The sequence below is a fragment of the Bufo gargarizans genome, chromosome 1 (genome assembly GCF_014858855.1).
Source record: "Bufo gargarizans isolate SCDJY-AF-19 chromosome 1, ASM1485885v1, whole genome shotgun sequence".
Classification (NCBI taxonomy): Eukaryota; Metazoa; Chordata; class Amphibia; order Anura; family Bufonidae; genus Bufo; species Bufo gargarizans.
In genome coordinates, this window is record NC_058080.1 from 363,030,668 (window position 1) to 363,056,610 (window position 25,943).

The 25,943-nt window shown below is 41.6% G+C and overlaps 1 protein-coding gene across 1 annotated transcript in view; it reads right to left on the reverse strand.

Moving 5' to 3' along the window:
• Positions 1-25,943, reverse strand: part of EFNA2 (ephrin A2) — a 203,950-nt gene that overhangs the window by 23,031 nt on the left and 154,976 nt on the right. The window contains exon 2 of the mRNA XM_044283616.1: positions 12,376-12,668. Within this exon, the coding sequence (XP_044139551.1) occupies positions 12,376-12,668 (293 nt within the window). The remainder of the gene's footprint in view (positions 1-12,375; positions 12,669-25,943) is intronic.

Sequence of the window (25,943 nt, forward strand, 5' to 3'; positions counted from 1 at the left end):
GTCTTTTACAAATAGGATCCTGAGGGTACATCCACACGGAAAGAATTTCCCTGCAAAAGGTGGATTCTGAGGTAGAAATTGGCAGCAAAAATGGACATGCTATGGTTTTCTTGCACAGTGTGTGGATGAAAATGAGTAAAATCTCATGCACATGACCGTGCAGTTTTTTGTGGTCCACTAGAATAGGACATGTCTCATAATTTTTGCGGGTTCACCGAACGGAGCAACGGGTGAAATGAAGGGTTCTGTATACGGACCATATACGGAATGCAAAAACGGCCCATATAAGGAACGCAAAAAACGTTTGTGTGAACGAGCCCTTAGGCCTCATGCACACGGCCGTTGCCTGGCCATGGCCGTATCGCATACGGCAGGTCCGCAATACACGGGCACCGGCCATTTTCACCCCACATCATGGATGCGTACCCATTCACTTGAATGGGTCCACAGTCCGGGAGATGCAGTGCGGTGCGGAATGGAAGCACTGATCGGAACCACTACGAAGTGCTTCCGTGGTTTTTATGTCCGTGCCTCCGCACCGGAAAAAATTTGAACATGTTCTATTTTTTTTTACGGTGCAGACGGATCATGGACCCATTCAAGTTGAATGGGTCTCGATCCATCCCTGCCGCCGCACACATGTTGCCCATGCATTGGAGACTGCAAATTGTGGTCCCCAATGCACGGAACGGCCGTGTGCATGAGGACTTATATTCAGGATTTCCCAACTGCAATTACGGAATAGAAAATCCACAGTGTATCTGCTACATGTGACCTCAGTCTGATACTACTCACAGATCATAGAGTTACAAAATGATATAGTAAGGTTTAAAAAGATCGGTTTATCTGCTTCACGTTTTCTGCAGTGTTGATTCAAAGAAACAAGAAGAAACAATCTCTGGGAGAGAAGCCAAATATACTTATGTTAAGGTGTAAATGCTTCCATAATACAGACATGGCAATCATAGTAAATCTCTAGTTTAACTCTCCATCTGAAAGCGATCTAGTATAGATACTTTGTAATATAGAAAGCATGACCAATACTCCCTTTAAAATCAATCCCTTAGGCCCCTTTCACACGGGGGCGAGAATTCCACGTGGGTGCAATGCGTGAGGTGAACGCATTGCACCTGCACTGAATCCGGACCCATTCATTTCAATGGAGTTGTGGAGATGAGCGCTGATTTTCAAGCATCACTTGTGCGTTGCGTGAAAATCGCTGCATATTCTATATTCTGCGTTTTTCACGGAACTCAGGCCCCATAGAAATGAATGGGGCTGCGTGAAAATCGCAAACATCTGCAAGCATCCACATGGTTGCTAGGAGATGATAGGGATGAGCAACTCTGGACCCCATTAAAGTCTATTCACTCTATTATTTTCCTTTATAACATTATATTCTTAATATAGAATGATTAGTAATATGTGCCTTGAGGGGTTAAAAAAAAAAATTTACTCACCTCATCCACTTGATCACGCATTGTCTTCTTTCTTCTTCTTTCAGGAACCTGCAACAGGACCTTCTGAATGAAGAGGGAATGAATAACATGACACCATGTGGTGAGCGCAATTACGTCACCCCCCCTTTCCCCCCCAACTGGTTACCTCCCCTCTGTACCCTTGCTGAAGGCTAATAGCAATTAATTCATAACTTCTAGTAGAAATAATAAAGGATTGGCACAATATACAGTTTCAGAATTGTTATTACATGGGGATTGGATAAAGCTATTAAAAAAGGCATGTCAGGAGTGGTGAAAGGTCCTCTTTATATACGGTAGGTGAGCATTTTTTGTCTTTATGGTTTCTTTTTAAAAATGCAGCATTTTGCAGTGTGTTTGTCCACCAAAGTTTTCTTTCTGGTCTTTTCCCCTTATAGAGAAGGAGATGGCAAAATGCCTAAACCCCCGCCCCCCAGATCAACAGCATGCTCCACTTTTGAAAGTAAGCCAGAAAGACCAAAGTGCCACCTCAAATCTGCTCTGTGAGCTCCAGAGCTGAAAACAAACATTATGGGAAGTAAGGGTAAGGTCTCTTTCACACAACCGTTTTTTTTTTTTTCCATTTATGGTCCGTTTTTTACGTTCCGTATATGGTTCGTATACGGAACCATTCATTTCAATGGTTCCGCAAAACACTGAAAAAATTGACTGCAAAACACTGAAAAAGCCATACGGTTGTGTGAAAGAGGCCTAAGGATGTCACAGTAGTACAATGCTGGCAAAAGGGAGACACTTCCTGCTTCTGAGTGAAATGCATCGAGCGGTGCAGCTGAAACAGAGAATAACATTAGGGAACTCCAAACATAACTGTTCCTTCACAATTATCATTGTTCAAAGAAGCACAGCCATTATCCAAACCTTTTTTTTTAAAGTTATGAACTTAGTTTATGCAATTTGCCCCATCGTGAAAAATTTGCACTTGTGTTTTTGTGCCATTTTGCATTTTTAGTGGCTTTCATTTGTACTTGCATTTTTTGGTATTTTTTTTTTTTGCAGAAAAGGTCAGCTCCAAATGTTAGCTGAAAGTCTATAGGAAATACTGTATGAAACTCAGAACACATAAGTGTCTTTTTACTTGTATTTTTTATAATTAGGTGCATTTTTGGGGATTTATGGTGTTTATTTTTCAAACCCATTATGGGGCTATAGATTCTTCTGGCAGTTTTCAAAGCAGTTTTTTGAACCAAACCCAGAAGTTTGTTGGAAGGGAATGAGAACTATGAAGGAAAAAATTAAAGTGCCTGGGCATAATGCAGATTTATGTGTAGAAAAGCTGCATGAAATCCACACTAAAAATGCACATAAATCTGCATTATTTATCACAATTTTGGTGCATTTTTTGTGCGGTTTTACAGCGTTTATTTGGTGTGGATATCTCAAAACTCACCCTTCCATTGAAAAGGGTGAAACCTGCACAGGAAAATCACAAAAACTGACATACTGCAGATTTCAAAATCCGCACAGAAAAATTTCTGCACCTAAGAAAAAAGCTAAGTATGCACAAGATTGGTACTGTATTACACTGCAAGTTTTTCCACAAGAAAATCTGCATGTAATCTGCATTTTGTGCAGACACCCTTATACTTCTCCACATTTGGATTTGGCAAAAAAAAAATAAAAAATTAAATACTGTTAGAAAAATTGTGTGTATGACCTAAATGTGCTGCTGCTCTACCTTTGTTTTGGGCTCTTTTTGGTTTGTAATGCCACCTGCACATGTTGTGGAATACGTGTGTTTTTTTCCATGTTGATTCCCATGCAGAAAAAACTACGGCATATTACAGTATCAGCAAAGTGTATGAGATTGCACAAGTCTCATGTACACTGTAGATTTTTTTTTTTTCTGTGTGGAAATTGACCCGCATTGCAGATTTCAAAATCTGCAGCATGTCAATTATGTTTGGTTTTAGATGCGGATTTCACCCTTTTCGATGGAAGGGTAAGATCTGTGCATCAAATTTGCACCAAAAAACAGTAGTAGACATTCCGGATTTTGGTGTGGACATGCTTTAGAAACGCACATAAATCTGCATGGAAATTCATGCAGATCTTATGTGCGTTCACCAGCCACAGTGTGCAGGTGTCCTAAAGCCTCATTCACACGTCCGTGTCCGTGCTCAAATCCGTGAGCAGGTGGTCAGTGATCTGTCCGTGAAGGATCCGTGTTGGGTCCGTGTGTCAGTTTTTTGCTGTCCATGCTGCAATCGTGGTTTTGATGGACCCATAGACTATGGGCGTGACGGACAAAATAGAGCATGCATCTGTGCTAAAAACACAAATCCACGGACCGTGCTAAAACACTGATGTGTGAATACACACATTAAGGGCTTGTTCACATGACCCTGCCGTGTTTTACGGTCTGCAAATTGCAGATCCGCAAAACATGGATGCCGCCTGTGTGCCTTCTGCAATTTACAGAACAGAACAGGAGGCCCATTATAGAGATGCCTAATCTTGTCCTCAAAATGGACAAGAATAGGACATGTCTCATAATTTTTGTGGGGTCACGGAACGGAGCAACGGATGCGGACAGCACATGGAGTGCTGTCCGCATCTTTTGGGAACCCATTGAAATTAATGGTTCCGTATACGGCATGCAAAAACGGCCTGTATGCGGAACGAAAAAAAACGTTTGTGTGAACGAGCCCTAAAATTAATGGGGATGTGTGCTGTCTGTGGAGAACATGTACATCACACGCGCGTGAAACACTGGGCGAGAAATCCACGTGGGTGCAATGCGTGAGGTGAACGCATTGCACCTGCATTGAATCCGAACCCATTCACTTCAATGGGGCTGTTCAGATGAGCGGTGATTTTCAAGCATCACTTGTGCGTTGCGTGAAAATCGCAGCATGTTCTTTATTCAGCGTTTTTCACGCAACGCAGGTCCCATAGAAATAAATGGGTATGCGTGAAAATTGCAAGCATCCGCAAGCAAGTGCAGATGCGGTGTGATTTTCACGCATGGTTGCCTGGAGATGATAGGGATGAAAGCAACCTGGACCCCATTAAAGTGTATTCCCTGTATTACTTTCCCTTATAACATGGTTATAAGGGAAAATAATAGCATTCTTAATACAGAATGCTCAGTAAAATGTAGATTGAGGTGTTAAAAAATAAAAAAAATTAACTCACCTCGTCCACTTGATCGCTCAGCCAGCATCCTCTTCTTGCTTCTTCTTCAGGACCTGCAAAAGGACCTTTGGTGATGCGCAGTGACGTCAGCGCAGGTCCTGCTGAATGAAGATATCTCATTCAGCAAGACCTGCGCTGACGTTGCCACTCTCACCACGTAGTGAGCGCGATTACATCACTAAAGGTCCTTTTGCAAGTCCTGAAAGAAGAAACAAGAAGAGGATGCTGGCTGAGCTATCAATTGGAACAGGTAAGTTCATTTATTTTTATTTTTTTAACACCTCAATCTACATTTTACTAAGCATTCTGTATTAAGAATGCTATAATTTTCCCTTGTTAATAATTAACCATGTTATAAGGGAAAATATTAAAATCTACAGAACACCTAACACAAACCCGAACTTCACTGAAGAAGTTCGGGTTTGGGTCTGAGTATCAAATTCCGTTTTTTCTCACGCGCGTGCAAAATGCATTGCACTCGCGCGGAAAAAAAAGAAAAACGCAAGACAATCGCATAGAAAACTCACCCCACTCGCAGGCAAAATCGGACGATTTTCCCGCGACGCACCCGCATCCTATCCGGCTCTTACATACAACGTCCGCTTAAGGATGCCTTCATTCTCTGTGGATTTTGTTGCAAAATATTTGGCAACTTAAGTCAGTTCCATTCATTTGAATAGGGTGGCAAGCACATGAATTTCCCATTCAGGTGAATAGATCAGATTTTCAGTCGCAGAATTCTGCAACAAAGTCCACAGGGTGTGAAGACTCCATGAAATGGTGTATTTTTAGTCACACAATATTTTTATAGCATTTTTACATACTTTTTTTTCTATAGAGAAGTCCATAGGGAAAATGCCCGGAAAAAAACACAAACCGGCAAACCCTAAGCATGCTGCGCTTTGAAAAGAAATTGCTATTGGATAAAAATCCACTAGTAAAATGTCTAAAATTGCCAGTTCAATGAATGCAGAGTTTGTAGGGTGTTTTATAATTGCTTATTGCCCAACATGTGGCAGTTTTTCTTAAACAAAAAATTTAACTCTGCAAAAAGGGCAGCATTTTAGAAAAAGAAAAGTAGTGAAACCAGCCTAGGTGCACAATGTATTCTGGCTGAAGCCACAACTACTCTGTCCGTTAACATAATGGGGAAGACATATTAAAACTGGTGTAAAGGAAGACTGTTATGTTCAGTTAGCATCAGTTTGGGCTAAACACAAGGGTACTTTCACACTAGCATTTTTCTTTTCCGGTATTGAGTTCTGTCACAGGGGCTCAATACTGGGAAAAAAACTGATAAGTTTTATCCTAATGCATTTTGAATGGAGAGCAATCCGTTCAGGATGCATCAGTTCAGTCCTTCTTACGTTTTTTGGCCGGAAAAAATACCGCAGCATGCTGTATTTTTCTCTCTGGCCAAAAATCCTGAACACTTGCCTGAATGCCGGATCTGGCATTCATTTCCATTAAAATGCATTAAAATTGCCACATTGACTGATCCATTCTTCCGGTCATGCGTAGACTTTTAAATCTGTGAAAAAAATAAATACCGGATTCGTTTTTTCAGATGACACCGGAGAGACGGATCCAGTATTTCAATGCATTTGTCAGACGGATCCGGATTTTGCTGTATTTTGCGGTCCATTTTTTATGGATCCGTTGTTCAGTTTTTTGTTTCCATTGTGTTTCCGTTTTCATTCCGTATTTCCGCAAAAACATCTCTATATGGCTTCTGTATGTGATCTGTTTTTTGCGGATCGCAAACGGAAACAGAAAATTTGTAATCATTACTGTAATGTACTGTAATGTTTGTAAACAGTAAACACATGGACAAAGTGGGCATGGATCTGCAAAATATGGATGACATACAGATGTATTCCATATACATTCTGTATTTTTTGCGGACCCATTGACTTGAATGGAGCAACGGAACGTTATTTGCAGACAATAATAGGACAAGTTCTATCGTTTAGCGGAACGGATATACGTAAACGGAAAGCAAAGGGAGTACATTTCGGGTTTTTTGCGGAACCATTGAAATGAATGGTTCTGCATACGGACCACAAATGGAAACTGCAAAAACGAAACGGAAACGGAAAAAAAATACGTTTGTGTGAGGCCTAAGGCAGTTTTCTTTTACACCAGTTTTGATAAATCTCCCCTAATAATTCCATACACTATTAATATTAATATATCGAGTATAAAATGACACTATTTTGGCATAAACCAAAGTCCAAAAGGTCACCAAAAGTTGAAAAAGTGTGTGGTTTACAAGAAGGATTGTGGCTTAAATATTTTAGACAAATTTCTGAATACAAAAGTCAGAGAATGGTGCAACTTTTTGTACAAATCTTTACCTGTCATATAAGGCATAGATTTAATTTTCTGATAACCTTTTCATTTTTGCTATAACATAGCAATATACAACTTGTATTTTCTTTGGGCACCATTTATTTATTGTTTTTCCAGTGATCACTAATGTTCATGAATAATGTAAGAAATGTACTATACAGATTGCAGTGGTAATGAACATATGTCTATATTATTTTGTGTCTTCGAAACATTAATTGAATAAAATGCTTTTGAAATATGGTTACTGGGGATTTTCTTCTTTTTTAATTAAATAACTTTTTTTTTTTTACAATTTCACATATATCTAAGTATACCCTAAGGCCTATTTCACACCGGCGTCGCGTGTGAGAGCCGGATAAAATGCGGGTGCGTTGCAGGAAAATGCACAATTTTTCTGCACGAGTGCAAAGCGTTTTATTGTGGGTTTGAGTTAGGTGTTGTGTAGATTTTATTATTTTCCCTTATAACGTGGTTATAAGGTAAAATAATAGCATTTTTAATACAAAATGCTTAGTAAAATAGGTATGGAGGGGTTAATATTATTTTTTTTAATATATAATTTAATTCACCTCATCCACTTGTTTCCGCAGCCCGGCTTCTCTTTTGTCTTCTTCTTTGATGACCAGGAGGAAAAGGACCTGTGGTGACGTCACTGCGCTCATCACATGGCCCATCACATGATCCATCACCATGGTGATGGCTCGTGTGATGGACCATGTGATGTGCGCAGTGACGTCGCCACAGGTCCTTTTCCTCCTGGTCATCAAAGAAGAAGACAGAAGAGAAGCTGGGCTGCACAAACAAATGGATGAGGAAAGTTAAATTATTATTTTTTTAACCCCTCCATCCCTATTTTACTAAGCAGTCTGTATTAAGAATGCTAGTGTTTTCCCTTATAACCATGTTTTAATGGAAAATAATAATGATCGGGTCCCCATTACGATCATCTACTAGTAACCATGAGTGAAAATCGCACCGCATCCGCACTTGCTTGAGCATGCTCGTAATTTTCACGCAGCCCTATTCACTTCTATGGGTGATGGCTCGTGTGATGGACCATGTGATGTGCGCAGTGACGTCGCCACAGGTCCTTTTCCTCCTGGTCATCAAAGAAGAAGACAGAAGAGAAGCTGGGCTGCACAAACAAATGGATGAGGAAAGTTAAATTATTATTTTTTTAACCCCTCCATCCCTATTTTACTAAGCAGTCTGTATTAAGAATGCTAGTGTTTTCCCTTATAACCATGTTTTAATGGAAAATAATAATGATCGGGTCCCCATTACGATCATCTACTAGTAACCATGAGTGAAAATCGCACCGCATCCGCACTTGCTTGAGCATGCTCGTAATTTTCACGCAGCCCTATTCACTTCTATAGAGCATGCTGCAATTTTTACGCAACGCACAAGTGATGTGTGAAAATCACCGCTCATGTGCACAGCCCCAAAGAAATAAATGGGTCCGGATTCAGTGCGGGTGCAATGCGTTCACCTCACGCATCGCATCCGCGCGGAAATCTCGCCCGGGTGAAAGAGGCCTACCAGTTTGAAAAACTGAACTACGTTTATTGAGTCTTTCAATGGACTCAAATAGTGGAGATCTGAGATCTATGACTGTCAGCCACACTCCTGTTCCTGAATCTTGAACACCGTAATAGTTCCATTATGCCATGAGGGAACAAGTAACTATTTTTTTTTTTTAAAACACTCCAGTACCCAATTATTTGCATATCCCAGAATATATATATATATATATATATATATATATATATACTGGTGAAGACAGTATTTGAGATGTTATTCCATGAGGAAAAAATATACCGGTATATATATTTCCATAAAAAATGCTGCACGTTTGCATCTACTGAATATTTTGTGACAGTTTTTAGTGGTCCAATTTAAAATCGAACCTGTCAAGAGGGTGAATACTATGTTATATGCTCTGCAAAGTAAAAGTATTATGTCAGATATTCTAGATTATTGGATGGTTACAGAAAAGTATATAACATTTTCTTTTAATTGTAGATAGGCAATACATTGTAAAAGAGCAACAGAACATTATATTCACAGTGTTTTCTAATCTATGTGTCTAGATTAATGGAATTAGACTGCTAATACCATGTTAAAGCGGTTTTCCAAGATTTGTAAAAACTAGCCCAGAGCGGGGGGACGATCCAGTGCCCACTGAGGCCAGTGATTGGCTGCAGTGTTCACGTGAGCAATAAATGGTACGAGACTTCTGCCGGCCCAGCGGAAATCAAAGCAGTGGGGACCAGAACCATGGTGCGTGATCAGTAAAACATTTTTAATTAGATTTACACAGCCATCTACTCTGTGCCATATTTGACAATTGTCAGAAACCCCCTTTAAGTACTATTTACAAAAAGGTTAAGGTCCACATTTTGCCTAAAACATACTGATGCCTTTTGGGTGGACAGCCACCTCTGCTACAAATGTTAGAAACAAAAATGTCTGGGGTAGATGTACAGTCATGTGTATAATATCTTGGAGATGGACATGTATATCTTTTCTTGGGATGAGTTCTTGCTGGTGCATACATTGTTTGCAGACCTTTCTCTGCAGGTCTCTAACAGTTGTGGTTGTCCTCACAGGAGGAGGGCATGTGCACATGGAGTTTCCTATTTTTGTTTTGCGTTGCATAAAATATAGTAATCGCCCTCGTGACAGGTCACCTGCAGTATATTTGGAAAAATATAGAATCCTATGGGTTGCATCATTTGCCAGGAACATTTAATTTCAGCCATATGCATTCATATATATATTTTCTATGTCTTTTATATGCTATACAAGTGATCACATGCTATATCTTTATATTTTATAAAATTTGTGAAATTCAGTCTTTTCTAACACTTCCTAGTTATTTTTCTGCACATATTATAGTACAAGGAATGCATACAGTAAATTATACTGAAATAATTTCCTCATCGGTATAGCAGTTTAGTTTGGTACCAATTTTGGTCATTCTAGTAGAAAAAATATATATATTTTACCATGCACCACCATTACTACCATATTTGTAGCCCCATAAGAAGCACTTTTTTCCCCCCCAAAGTGGGGGGAAAATGCCCCCTGCGTCTTATTGGGCGAATACTAATGAGCGCTTCCATTAAGGAAGCCGTGAAGGCTCTGTACTCACCGCTTCCTGGTCCTCAACTGACGGCTGTGAAGGCTGCACACAGCGTGAGGGCGCTCTGTGACCTCACGCTGTACGTGCCAGTTCACAGCACAGCCGACAACAGGAGGAAGATCGCGGGCGGTGAGGAGCGGCGGCGTCCAGGAGCAGGAGAGGTAAGTGGTTTTTTTGGATGTTGTGATCTGAGGCTGAATTATGGCTGGGGGCTGCAGTGGTGAGCGGGAGATGCCACATTAGATTTTGCGATATTTCGCAAATATTCGATTGAATATTCGTCTTATATTCTTCTAAATCGAATATTCGTCATTATTCTATTTATCGCGAATAATATGCAATTTAATTATTCGCATATTGCGATTTTCTTTTAACTGTATAAGGCAACTTTCCTATTGGTTGGCTATGGCTATGGCTATGGCTAATATGTGTATTTTACGAATATTCGCTATATTGCTATATATTCTTGTTTTAGAATATTTGTCATATTCTAAAAAACTAAGTTATAGCAATAGAGCAAATATTCGTAAAATACACATATAGACTGCAATTTAGCTAATATAGTGCTATAATCATTTTTTTATAGTCTAATTTTTTTGTCTCTTCTGAAGTTCAGATTTGGAAAAAATGTACACTATAAAAAAAATACTATAGCACTATATTAGCTAAATTGCAGTGTATATGTGTATTTTACGAAAATTCGCTATATTGCTATATATTCTTGTTTTAGAATATTAAAAATATTATAAAAAAAGAAGTTATAGCAATATAGCGAATATTCGTAAAAAAAAACACATATAGACTGCAATTTAGCTAATATAGTGCTATAGTATTTTTTTATAGTCTATTTTTTTTGTCTCTTCTGAATTTCAGATTTGGAAAAAATGTACACTATAAAAAAAAAAATACTATAGCACTATATTAGCAAAATTCCAGTCTGTATGTGTATTTTACGAATATTCGCTATAATGCTATGTATTCTTGTTTTAGAATATTGCGAATAGTATAAAAAACTAAGTTATGGCAATATACCGATATTAGTAAAATGCACATATAGACTGCAATTTAGCTAATATAGTGCTATAGTATTTTTTTTTATAGTCACATTTTTTTAGTCTCTTCTGAAATTCTTTTTTTTTTTTTAAATGTACACTATTAAAAAAAATACTATAGCACTATATTAGCTAACTTGCAGTCTATATGTGTATTTTACGAATATTCTAAAAAACGAAGTTATAGCAATATAGCGAATATATTCGTTATTTAGAATATTCATCTTTTTTTTCAAGCTGTACTGTTATTCCACTTTGGCATACGATCTCAGGGAAAACTCAGATCTGATAGTATTTTCTAACCGACAGGCGTTCCCATGGTGACGGGGATGCTTGTCGGGGAGGAGTATGCGAACGACCGTACAGATTGGAAAAAAATGCGAATATTCTAAAAAAAACTTATATATTCCCTATATTGCTATATATTTGTTTTTTTAGAATATTCGTAATTTTATTTTCCATATGAAAACATGATTCCTCCCTGCTTAAGTTGCTTGTGGGCCAATGACTCATTGACCCACAAGAAAGAAGCAGGGAGGAATCATGTTTTCATATGTTAAAAAATGATGAATATTCGATATAGTGAATATATAGCACTATATTTTTAATATTCGCAAATTAGCGAAGTTGCGATATTCGAGATTAATATTCGCTATTCGAATATTCACGCTCAACACTACTGCTCACATATGGCTGGGGGCTGCTCACATATGACTGGGGGCTGAGTGCATATGGCTGGGGGCTGAGTACATATGGCTGGGGGTTGAGTACATATAGCTAGGGGATGAGTACATATGGCTGGGGAATGAGTACATATGACTGGGGCCTGAGTAATAGTGGGGGCTGATTATATGACTGGGGGCTGATTACATATGGCTGGGGGTGGTTATGAGGCATGGGGGTCTCATCTGAGGCTGATTGAGGTCTTCTTTGTATTGGGCTCTGATCTGAGGTCTGATTGGGGGTCATTCACATTGGGGTCTGATCTGAGATATTATTAACATTGGGGATCTGATTGGGGCTGTGAGCTGAGGTCTGATTAATATTGGGGGTCTGATTGCTGATCTGAGGTCTAATGAAAAATATATTTTTCTTATTGTCCTCATCTAAAATCTAGGTGCGTCTTATGGGCCAGTGCGTCTTATAGGGCGAAAAATACGGTATGTCCCCATGCTCCACTGATACTTACAAATATAATAATACTCATGTCCAGGACGAAACTCGAACCCCAGAGAGAAAGGCGTAAACAGCTGGAATTTCTCTGAAAACTTCAATGGTCCATTAGGAGAATCTGGTCGGTTGCACTCCCATCTTTTGAACCCCTTCTGACGATGGTCACAGGAGGCATGGCCATCATAATTGACCATATACAGTATATAGCGCTCCATTTTATCTCCTGGGAGTGGAATTTCGTAATGGGGGCAGTAAATATCCAGGTAGTCATTGATACTCACATCCACAGTGTAGTCACCATGATGGAACCTATAGAAAATAATAGCAGTGTTAGATAATATCATTAGGTTGATTCATTCAAAGATGAACCAAAGATAAGAAGGAACCAAATACAGCAGTAACAAAAACATAAGAAACAATCTATATAATAAAAAGCTCTTTTGTAAGGTTTTTCAGGTTCATCGAATCATAGCTAGTCTTCCTTTAACATGTATTGAAATACCCTGGCAATATCAGAATGGCTTTTTGCCTTCACCCAGCACCCAGCACCGGGACATATGTTTCACCAGTCTCTCATGCCTCAGGTGGAAGACAGTCCTGCATAGTTGCATACAAAATTCCTACAAGTATAAGCAGCCATTGCTCATTTGCAGTTCAGTTTGGGAAATGTCAATAAATTATTATTCCATGTAATATAGCACTTTTTCTTCACTGTTTCTATGCTGCTTTCACAAGTGCATTTTGGGTAGATTTGCCATGTGTATCTGTATTATGTCACACACTACTGTGTCTGTACATTTACAGGTGCAAAACAGGTGTAAAACCACCGGGTAAAAATAGCACCATATTAATCAAACTAATAATGCCTGTCTTTTCCATTCAATATTTTCTTCTTAAAGCAAAATATTAATATGAAAATAGTAATATAGTCCTAACAGTTTTTTTTTTTATCTCTAGTGGTGTTTGAAGTGAAAGATTAAAGGGGTTGTCCAAGACCTAAAAAAATATTGTGGGGGGGGGGGGGGAGCTGGGCATAGTTAACAATAAAAAAATAAAAACACTCGTCTGGTAGGGTCTTCCCATTTAAGATAAATGTTTATGACAGCTATGCAGGAGATAATCACTATTGCAGTGACCCACTGGTTAATGCCATGATTCACTATTTAAAGGGAACCTGTCACTGGGATTTTGTGTATAGAGCTGAGGACATGGGTTGCTAGATGGCCGCTAGCACAACCACAATTCCCGGTCCCCATAGCTCTGTGTGCTTTTATTGTGTAAAAAAACGATTTGATACATATGCAAATTAACCTGAGATGACTCCAGAGTGAAGGGGCCCACCAGTGCCCCGCATCCTCAGAATCTCCTCCCCGATGTCAGAAAGCTAGAGCGCCGCAATCTCGCGATGCGCAAGCTAGAGCATGTTCAGTTCCTTCTTTGAGGCTGATGCCAGCATAGGGAAGGAACACTATGACGTCACTGCGCATGAGCTGGCTCGCACATCACGAGAGTACAGCAACCCATGTCCTCAGCTCTATACACAAAATCCCGGTGACAGGTTCCCTTTAAGAGTTATTGTTATAATATATTTTGGTTACCTTCTAAAGTTCTCAGGATGTTTACTGATATGTTAACTATGCACTTTCACTGGTACAAATGGCTGTGACTTTACTATATAAGAGTACGAGAGGTGTATGCTGCTGTTGGTGTATGAGCCAGAAAAGCTGAAGCAGGAGAAAATACATTTGTCTCCAGGGTGACACCATCCCTGTAAGTGAAAAGCTGCCAGAAAAGCAACTTTGCTAAGAACCAGCCTCTGAGGGAAAGAAACATTGAACTCTTGCAGAAGGTTAAGGACCATACAGTTAAGTAAGGGACAGATGCCACACAACTGAGATGGACTGGCCATATGATCTAGGACTGCAAACCCTTAGTTGGGAATTGCAGAGAGACATTAAGAGAAATTGTATGCTCTTGGTCAGTTGGAAAGATTACTCATATATCTGGAAAGAGACTGAGGGGGCACCACCATAATTGCCATTCCCTACACACAGCCTTTGGGAAAATCTACTCTGTGAAACACTTTAGAACTGTGCCTACTGCTTGTATTTGTGCTATGACACCAATTATCTATTCAGTAAAAGAAAGACTATGATTGTGAGTGATGCACCTTATTTATGATGAGGTGTATGCTTCATCGTAAATTTGCAGTTTGGATGCCTGAACTGAAATCTTTTTAGTGTTCTTCTATGCCAGAACACTGGTGTAGAAGGTGATGGGTAGTGTTGGGTAGTGTTGATCGAGCACCAAAGTGCTCAGGTGCTCTACCGAGCACAATGGAAGTCAATGGAAATACCCAAGCATTAAACCAGGCACCCCCTGCTTTGAAGAAGAGAGGGTGTCTGGTTTACAGAAAAGGGTAGAAATTAATGAAAACACCACCAAAATCGTTTGGAAAAAGCATGGGGAGGACACCTGGATTCACCTTGGACACTTAATACCTATAGCATACAATAGGCCAACCATACAAAAGCTATATGCCAAAATCCAGGTATGTGCAAGCCAACAATCTATCCATGAGACAGATACAGTCAGCACACCTTACAATGGCAGTCTTGTGCACTATGAGACATTCAAAACCAGCTCTCATCTGACTGAGAGCCAGTAAGCCTCAAAGTTGCTTCATATCTGTTGGATGGCTTGGGTGGACTTGCGCACCTAGATCCTTATCATTAGGGTGATTGTCCTAACATAATACTCAATAACCTTTCTATATAGTTATGTCATGTAAACTCATTTGCATAAACATGGGCATATGGGAAAGACATGCAAAATTTGCAATAAAAATTTGCGATTACAATATTCACGATCTACACTACTCATGAACAGTGCCATCTATTGGATTCATAGGCTTGTCATAAGACTATGAAACCAATAGATGGTGCTCTTCATGAGTCATGAACAGTGCCATCTATTGGATTCATAGTCTTGTCATAAGACTATGAAACCAATAACATATAAAGCATCATCAATCCTTAGATAAAGACGCACTACCATGAGACCACACGACAATAAATCCACATGAACTCCAAAGTGAGACACTGTACACCTCCAGGAATACCTATAATAAAACTAAAACTTTAACCACATCACCTGTTTAGAAGGGGGGAGGGTTAGTGGGGGAAGGGAAATGTTTAGGGAAAGGATTATTGCACTGTTCATATGTGTTTTATCTTTGTTTTCACTGCACATATCTGTAAAAAAGAAATATGACCTGTAATTTGATCCAATGTGTACCTTTGAATGTAAATGTGCAAATTATATCAAAACCTAATAAAAAGTATTTAAAAATAGACTATGAAACCAATAGATAACGCTGTTCATGAGTCATGTCATGAACAGCACCATCTATTGGATTCATAGTCTTGTCATAAGACTATGAAACCAATAGACGGCTCTGTTCATGAGTCATGAACAGTGCCATCTATTGGATTCATAGTCTTGTCATAAGACTATGAAAACAATAGATGGCGCTGTTCATGAGTCATGAACAGCGCCATCTATTGGATTCTGAATCTTTTCATAAGACTATGAATCCAATAAATGGTGCTATTCATGAGTAGTGTTGATCGTAAATATTCTAATCGTAACTGTTCCATGCGAATGGTGTTTCAGCTGAAAAACAAGCAGATTCTTCTAATTTACATATGCCCATGATTATGCAAATTAGTTCACATGGCAAAACTGTATAGAAAGGTTAATTAAATATTATGTTAGGACAATCAGAAAACTTTTTGTCACCCTAATGATAATGATCTAGGTGCAAAGGTCCACCCAAGCCATTCAAGAGATCTGAAGTCATTTTGAGGCTTACTGGCTCGCAGTCAGATGAGAGCTGGTTTTGAATGTCTCACAGTGCACAAGGCTGCCATTGTATGGTATGCTGACTGTATCTGTCTCATGGATAGATTGTTGGCTTGCACATACCCGGCTTTTAGCATATAGCCTTTGTGTAGTTGTCTATTGTATGTCATAGGTAATGGGAGTCCAAGATGCATCCAGACATCCTTCCCATGCTGTTTTCAAACCATTTTGGTGGTGTTTCCATCAATTTCTAACCTTTTCCTATGAACCAGACACCTTCTCTTCTTCAGAGCAGGGGGTGCCTGGTTTAATGCTCAGATCTCGCATTGTGTTTAATTGTGCTCGAGCATACACAGTATTTGGCCGAACACTGCGATGTTCTGAGCATAGAGATGCTTGCTAAACACTAGTGGTGGGGCCACCAGCCCCAACCACTCACCACCCTGGCTATACCCCCTTTTCAGAAAAGTCACAAGGCTGGCAGAGAAACAGCACTTATGCAATTTGTTTTGCGCAAATGCTGTTGAAAAAGATAAATTTGCCCCTATAATTTTACTATACCCAAGCAGGCCTGAACATTAGTCTCCATATCTAATCCCGTCACCTGTTCTCCTGCCTTGCACCCGCTGCTCACCTGACATCAAGGGCACCCAGATACCACCAGGCAGAAGAACTTAAAGTCCGGGGTGCGCCCTGATGGGAAGAAGGTTTGCACCCTCTCCATTTTCACAGCACAGGCAACCCAGGGGGCGCTGGAGCAGGGATTAGCAATCATGAGGGCTACAAACATTATCATTGCCACTCCTCCACCCTCTCCAGCAGTCCCCACCCTACCCTATGGGCTAGCACTCTTCACTATCACAAACCAGACTGAAAATCAATGTTAACAAAATATCTCTGCAAGCACATTTATGCAACTATCTAAAAGAAAAACTCTTTGTTGTCCATAGCAATCAATTAAAGAACAGCTTTTAATTCTAAAGTGGTCTTCAAAACTGAAAGCTGCACTCCGATTGGCTGCTATGGGCAACAAAGACCGGTCTTTATGTTTAGAATGTATAGGTTATATATATACAATAATTGTCAATAGTAATGATGATTGAGCATGCTCGGCCAAACACCAGTTTGTGTTCAGCCCAAACTCGAGCACCATGCTCGAGTCCCCCCCCCCCCCCCCCCCCGGACATTTGTTGGCTGCTACATGGCTGCTACACAGCCAATAAACGTGCAGATAAGTACTGCCACTCACTGTAATGCTGTAGCCATGTTGGTTACTGGCTTTACAGTGATTAGCTGGCCGGACCGCATCATCAGGTGCTATAAAGCACCAGATGACACGTGGTTCGGCCAGTCTTAGTCAGGGAGAGCTGTGCTGTAGAAGGACAGATAGTGTAGGGAATTGAATTTATTTTTTTGGTTAGGCAGGGTTGGTGTCAGAGACCCAAAAGTCCTTTTAAGGACTATTGTTGTATCTGGCAGCAATATCTATTATTAGCACAACCTGCGCTAAATTGCGTGCGATTAGAGACCCAAAAGTTCTTTTAAGGACTATTGTTGTATCTGGCAGCAATATATATTATTAGTGCAACCTGCACTAAATTGCATGGAATTGTTAGACACCCAAAAGTCCTTTTAAGGACTATTGTTGTATCTGGCAGCAATATATATTTTTAGCGCAACCTGCGCTAAATAGCTTGCAATTGTTTGGCTGCTGCAGACAGTGACATTATCTGCGCTACATCTCCTGTGTAATGTGTGCGCACCCTAAAAATATCTGTGACATTTAGTGTACTTTTTCCATACACGGTGTCCGCTGCGGACAGTTACATTACCTACGCTACACCTCCTGTATAACGTTTGCGCATCCTAAAAGTATCTGTGACATCTAGTGTACTTTTTCATAGACGCTGCTGACAGCGACATTATCTGCGCTACATCTCATGTTATAAGTGTGCGCATACTAAAAATATCTGTGACATCCAGTGTACTTTTTCCATAGACGCTGTGGACAGCGTCATTATCTGCGCTACATCTCCTGTTTAACATGTGCGCATACTAAAAATATGTGACATGCAGTGTACTTTTTACGTAATCTGTGTCCTCTACGGACAGTTACATTACCTGCGCTACATCTCCTGTATAACGTTTGAGCATCCCAAATAGCTGTGACATTCCCTGTAATTTTTTATCAGCCGCTGGTGGCAGCAGCGACATTACCTGCACTACATCTCCTGTATAACGTTTGCGCATCCTAAATAGCAATGACATTCAGTTTAATGTATTTGTGCATACACTTACAAAACCTGTGCTACTGTACGTGTGACATACACTGTGCCTGCTGCCAGAGCACAAGAAACACACTCATCCACGATACCTAGCTTCATGTCCCAGTTTGCAGGGCGGCGCAGGACGGCGCAGGACACCACTCTCGAAGTCAGACCAGTTCGACCAGTTGGTCGGTTGGATTGCAGCAGATAATGCTTTCAGTCAGTTAAGCACCACCCTGTTTTCCACAAAGTCCAGTCTCAGTAGCCAAGAGTCTGGTCAACAGAATCCTCACCCTGATCCTCCTTCCTCCCACCATGGAGAATCTTGTCAAACAAGTGATCCCACACTCGGATATTCCAAGGGCTTGTTTCATTGCCATTCCTTGATTTGGGCCTCTCGCCAAGCCCGCTTGAAGAGGGACGAGGAGATCATGTGCACCAATGCCCAAACTCTTGAGCATCCACAGTCACAAGAAGATGACGGTGGGCAACGGCAATTAGTGTTTCACGAGGTGCATGATGATGATGAAACACGGTTACCAATAAGTAAATGGCAATTAGTGTCTCAAGAGGTTGATGATGAGGATGAAGCACAGTTGTCAATAAGTGAGGTTGTTGTTAGGTCAACAAGTCAGGAGGATGACCAGAGTGAGAAAGTGAAAGAGGAGGTGGTGGACAATGAATTCACTGACCCAACCTGGGAAGGTGGGAAACGGAGCGAGGACGGCAGTACAGAGGGGAGGGATCCGCAACACCGCAACAGGCTGGAAGAGGCAGTGGGGTGGCAAAAGGAAGAAGGTGGGCCACACCAAACAGGCCCGCAACTGTTCCCCGAAGCATCCCCTTGCGGCAATCTCCCTTGCCAAGAGGTAGGTGTTCCGCAGTCTGGCGCTTTTTTGAGGAAAGTGCGGACAAAAAAAGAATTGTCATTTGCAACCTGAGCCGTAACAAAATGAGCAGGGGCGTGAACACTAGCAACCTCACCGCCATCTGGCATCAAAGCACCCAAATAGGTGGGCCGAAAGCCTGGGTCCACAGTCTGTGTCTGCGGGTCACACCACTGCCTCCTCTTCCCCTGTGTTACGTGCTGGCCAATCCCCTGTCCAAGACGCAAGCCCAAATGCCTCCCGACCTGTACCTGGACAATCGCAAGCACCATCAGATAGCACATCCACTTCTGTGTCCCACCACAGCGTACAGAGGTCCATACCCCAGGCCTTAGAACAAAACTGCAAATACCCAGCCACCCACACACAGGCCATAGCACTAAGTGCACACCTTTCCAAATTGCTGGCCCTGGAAATGTTGCCATTTAGGCTTGTGGACACTGAGGCTTTCCGCAGCCTGATGGTGGCGGCGGTCCCTCGTTACTCAGTCCCCAGCTGCCACTATTTTTTCTGGTGTGCAGTCCCAGCCTTACACCAGCATGTGTCCTGTCACATCACCCGTGCCCTGACCAACGCAGTTATTGGGAAGGTCCACTTAATGACTGACACATGAACAAGTGCTTATGGCCAGGGACGCTACATTTCCCTGACGGCACACTGGGTGAATGTTGTTGAGGCCGGGAGCGAGTCGTACCCTGGGATGGCAAAGGTGCTACCGACGCCAAGGATTGCGGGCCCTACTTCCATCAGGATTTCCACCACGACCTACAATAGTGGCTGCAACCCCCCTTTCTCCTCCTCCACTTCCACCTCTGAATTATCATCTTGCAGCACCATTCAGCCATCAGTCAGTAGCTGGAAGCAGTGTGGCACTGCAGTGGGGAAGCGGCAACAGGCCGCGCTGAAACTAATATGTTTAGCTGACAAACAGCACACCGCTGCAGAGCTGTGGCAGGTTATAAGGGACGAGACTGAGCTGTGGCTCTCGCCACTCAACCTAGAACCAGGCATGGTTGTGTCTGATAATGGCCTTAACTTGGTGGCGGCTTCGGCAAGCTCACATATATACCATGCCTAGCCCATGTGTTCAACTTAGTGGTTCAGCGGTTTCTCAAAACCTACCCCAATTTGCTTAAGCTACTGGTAAAGGTGCGCCGCGTGTGTGCCCATTTCTGAAAGTTATCTACAGCTGCCGCCGGTCTGGCAACACTGCAGCAATGCTTGCAATTGCCAGCTCACCGACTGTTGTACGACGTGAGCAGGTGCTGGAACGCCACGTTCCACATGTTGGCCAGGCTTTGTGAGCAGCAGAGGGCAGTAGGATAATACCAGCTGCAACATGGTCATTGCCTTTCCAGTCACCTTCCGCTCTTCACAAGCGACTAGTGGGCATGAATGTTTGACCTCTGTGAGGTTTTAAGAAAATTTGAGGAATCAACAGACTTTGACAAATCAACACAGATGGTGAGCGGTGATGCCGCTATTATCAGCGTAACCATCCCACTTCTGTGTCTACTGAAATGCTCGCTGCTCACAATGAAGGAGGACGCTTTTCATGTGGAAGAGGTGGAAATGGGGGAAGACAGTACACAGGGTGATAGTCAGACCACCCTCAGTTCGTCTTCTGAACGTGAATTGGAAGATGAGAAGGAGGAGCAGGAGACGGTTGCCTCTGCTACAGAGGGTAGTACCCACAGCAGGTTTATTCCATCTGTTCAGCGTGAATGGAATGAATAGGAGGAAGAGGATGAGGAAATTGAGAGGCATCCTCCTGATGAGGACAGCAAAGTCTTGTCTGTTGGGACTCTGTCACATATGGCTGACTTTATATTATGCTGCCTTTCCCGTGACCCGCTTTAGATGCATTTTGGCCAACACTGATTACTCTTTGTTCACCCTTCTCGACAAAGAGCACTTCTCATCTCTCATTCCTGTGGTGTGGAGGACTAGCAACATGGTGCAATACCAGAAGGTCCTTGTGGAAAAATTGCTCCAAAAATTTCCAGCTGACAATGCTGGCAGCAGAGTATGTAGCTCCTTGGGCAACCGAGAAGGGGAGACAAGGGGAACACACAGCAGTTCCAACAGAGGCAAGGCAACACTCTCCAAGGCCTGGGACAGTTTCATAAAGAAAGCGGGTATGTCCCACGGTGCAAAAAAAATGTCAGCCAGTCACCAGGATCAGGAATAAGATCTTTTATTGCAGCGCTACTGCTGCAATAAAAGATCTTATTCCTTATCCTGGTGACTGGCTGACGTTTTTTTTTGCGCCGTGGCACGTACCCGCTTTCTTTATGCCAATTGTCTTCTTGGGGACTCCAGGCATCTCCAATTAGACAATACTTTGTGATCCCGTGGCTGCAGACCGCCATATCTAGGCGTCCAGGTCCTCCTGATAAGCTTTCATTAGTGTTGTGCCTACATTTGCACAACTACGCAAGGTGAGCCTTGTAATTTATCACTGTTTACAATTTTGTTCTCACAGAATTACCCTATGGTGCGCACATCAGTTTTTTTACAGTTTTAATCAAGCCTGGGACAGTTTCATGACACCCCACCAGCACCCTCACCCTGAAGCACGGCCTAGTGTCACAAGGAGAGAAAAGTTTTGGAAGATGGTGAAGGAGTACATAGCAGACCGTGTCAGCGTCTTCAATAATCCCTCTGTGCCTTATAACTATTGGGTGTCCAAGCTGGACATGTGGCATGAACTGGCACTCTACGCCTTGGAGATGCTGGCCTGCCCTGCCGCCAGCGTTTTGTCAGAGTGGGTATTTAGTGCTGCTGGGGCATAATAACTGATAAGTGAAGTCAACTGAAAATGCTTACAGATGGACTCTTATCAAAATGAACAAGGCCTGGATTGCCCCTGACTTTTGTACTTCACCAGAGGAAAGCGGCTGAACATAAAGGCACTTTAAATGTGGCTTTTATGGTGTATTGAATACACTGTATTACACCAATTCCACCACAAACAAGGGTATATGGTTCAATCTTCCTTTTCTCATCCTCCTCCTCCTTCTCCGTCACATCAACATGCTTATTAGGCTGCCCTTTCTCCTAATGTTTTAGAGGGTCAGCTCAGCAGCAGGCCCTCAACCATAATTTTTTCGATGGTCAGCTCAGCAGCAGGCCCTCAACCATAATTTTTTCGTTGGTCAGCTCAGCAGCAGGCCCTCAACCATAATTTTTTCGATGGTCAGCTCAGCAGCAGGCCTTCAACCATAATTTTTTCCATGGTTAGACCAGCAGCAGGCACTCACCCCTAATGTTTTAGAGAGTCAGCTCAGCAGCAGACCCTCAACCATAATTTTTTCGATGGTCAGCTCAGCAGCAGGCTCTTAACGGTTTTGTGCGCATTATTCTCAGTCTGTAAACGTGGTGTACTACTCGGACAACATCGTTCCCAGCAGCGACTTGGGAGTCCAAGATGCATCCAGACATCCTCCCCATGCTGTTTCCGAACCATTTCAGTTGGGTTTCCATCAATTTCTGACCTTTTCATGTGAACCAGATACCCTTCCCTCTTCAGGGGGTGCCTGGTTTAATGCTCGGGTTCTCCCATTGACTTACGTTGTGTTCGAGTGTTCGGTAGAGCACCCGAGCATCCCAAGGTGTTCTACTCGAGCACCCAAGCACTTTGGTGCTCAAACAACACTAGTTAATAACTGATCTCTGTATCCAGAGGGTCCACAATACACGGGCACCAGTGGGCACTCCGCATCGCGGATGCGGACCCATTCACTTGAATGGGTCGGCAATCACCGAGATGTGGAACAGAAGCACGGATCGGAACCCCAAGGAAGCACTACGCAGTGCTTCGTGGTGTTTCTGTCTGTGCCTCCACACCACAAAAATAGAACTTGTTCTATTTTTTTGCGGTACGGACGGATCACGGACCCATTCAAGTTGAATAGGTCTCGATCCGTCTCAGACGCCGCACGGACATTGCCCGTGCATTGGGGACCGCAAATTGGGGTCCCCAGTGCACGGAACGGATGCACAACATTTGTGTGCAAGAGACCTAAGGCTGCTTTCACACAGTCAGTGTTTGGTCAGTGATTTACATAATTGATTGTGAGCCAAAACCAGGAGTGGAGACTACACAAAGATAAGGTGTAAGCAAAAGATTTGCTCTAAGTTTTTGACCCATGCCTGGTTTTGGTTCACAGTCACTGATTGAAATCACTGATTAAACACTAACCAAAGTCTGTGCGAAACCTGTCTTAGTTCTTTTGAAACTAAGGCGTCCCCAACTCATTGGTGAGACACAGCTTGGGCAACAATTAGTCATATGTTCATTATTCCTACAGAATTATTCTTTCACTGGCACTACAAATCTAATTCAACATAATTGATTCATGTTTGTGCATGTACTGTTTTTAATGTAATTATTAATTTTGGTATGGACTAATGCTACTGGTGAGGCACAGGTGTCCCGAAGTTCTAAATGGTGAGGCGCTAATAGAAAAATAATGAGAATCCCACTGCTAAATTCATAGAAATATCACTTTCTTAGATTTAATTACTATTAGCTTGTGCCAAATAATACAATGAAATGAAACATGCAAAAAAGGCAACCTTCATTTTTTTAATCATGGTAAAGGACATTGGGGGAGATTTATTAATCTGGTGTAAAGTAGAATGGCAACCAATCAGATTCCACTTTTCATTTTTCACAGCTTCTTTCGAAAATGAAAGGTGGAATCTGATTGGTTGCTATGGGAAACTAAGCCAGTTCTACTTTACACCAGTTTGATAGATCTCCTCCATTATTCTTCTTGACAGCATCAAGGAAAAGTAAAGGCTCTGTTCACACTTTGGGGCGGACTTACTAAGACTGGCGTTTAATATGTCATTTGCATAAAAATTTGGTGACTTTTGTTTGACAGAAAACTGGCGTCCAGGTTTGATAAATTCCCTCTTTTAGTTCTTGTAAACTTTAGAAAACTACACTATAAAAAAAGGGGGAAAAAAGCTATGCCAATGAATAATGCCTTAACGTATGTGGCATAGATCAGAAGTGTCTGTTGGATGTGCAGTACCCCAGAACAAAGTAACCGCAAAAGGGTTTATTGTCATGTTTAGTTTAATCTAATGCTCTTATTTACTGCATTGTACACTCGATAGTTCTATATGGATAGGTCAGGGTTAACTCTCCTGACTAAGGCTAGGTCTACACGACGACATTTGTCGCGCGACATTTTGTTGCACTAATGTCGCGCAACAATTTTTATAATGGCAGTCTATGGTGTTGCACTGGTATTTTCTGCGACTGTCGCGTCGCAGCATGTCGCATGTTGCAGTGCGACACCATAGACTGCCATTATAAAAATTGTCGCGCGACATTGGTGCAACAAAATGTCGTGCGACAAATGTCGTCGTGTAGACCTAGCCTTAGTCCCTTTTAGGATGCAAGTCTAGGAAATAGACTTAGGTCCGCCCCTAGTTCAGTGTGTAAGTGTTGTCTGCCAGCTGAGAAAGATAAAGGAGATACATGTGCACACTCCTCAGACAACTAGACCTAAGTCTCAGAGAGCACTCATCTCTTTACAGCAAGAAAGCCATTGCTACATTAAAATCCTCCAGAGACAGAGAAGGAAAACTAGAAAGTCCAAAATCTGAAAGGGCGTACAGTAGAGTCAATCAGCAAGATATTGCGCTCGTTTAAGGATGACAGAGACTTTGCTGCTGTGAAAGGGAACATTGCCAATACACTCTTCCACATTTTGACCAGGTTCTTGCTGGCCATATCTTAAAGGAAATGTGTCGCCAAAAATGTTTTCTGCCAGTTAAAACCAGAAAAGTAACACGTATAATTTTTTTCTAGTCTGTTTTTATTTTCTGATTGCAGATTTATTTATTCTGTTTCCTGGACATGATTATGGGGGCTGTCGTCTCCTCTGAGCTGGTCTTAACAGCATTTACAAAGCATTTAAAAAAATTACATTACGGCAGCCCCACGGTCCATAGACATAATTGACAGGAGAGGACCTTTACTGACTTCTATGGGAGAGTTTTCTAGGCATGTTCTGTGACCTGTTGTCAGATATATGACACTGTGCAGAGGTCATTGTACAAGGAAAGAAAATATAAACTTTGACAATCGCCTATTGTGAATGGTGGATCCTGTCTTATCTGTCGTTCTAATTATGCCAGTCATGCTATCACCTCTGTGTATAGATAAGTAGATAACTGCAGTAAAGTCATATGTACAGACCAAGAAGTGGTGCATATTATTTAGCTCAGTGGCTAGTGGGAAAACTGCAGGATTTTTAGTTTTTTGTTTAACTATAGATAGTGATGTGGAAAATTAAAAATAACATCACCAAAAATTCAATAAAAATATGTTAAACATAAAAACATGATTTGAACAATAGGTCATTTTCTGATGACACATTGCCTTTAATTCTGTACCCCTCAGCCTAGGAATTACAGACAATTTTGTAAGAACTTTACTGCCAGCCTTAGATTCTGCAGAGAGAGATTTTGGAGAGAAAGGATAGACTTTGGAGAGGACTCAGCAAAGATCCATCTTGCAGCCCATAGACTTCTATTATGATGGA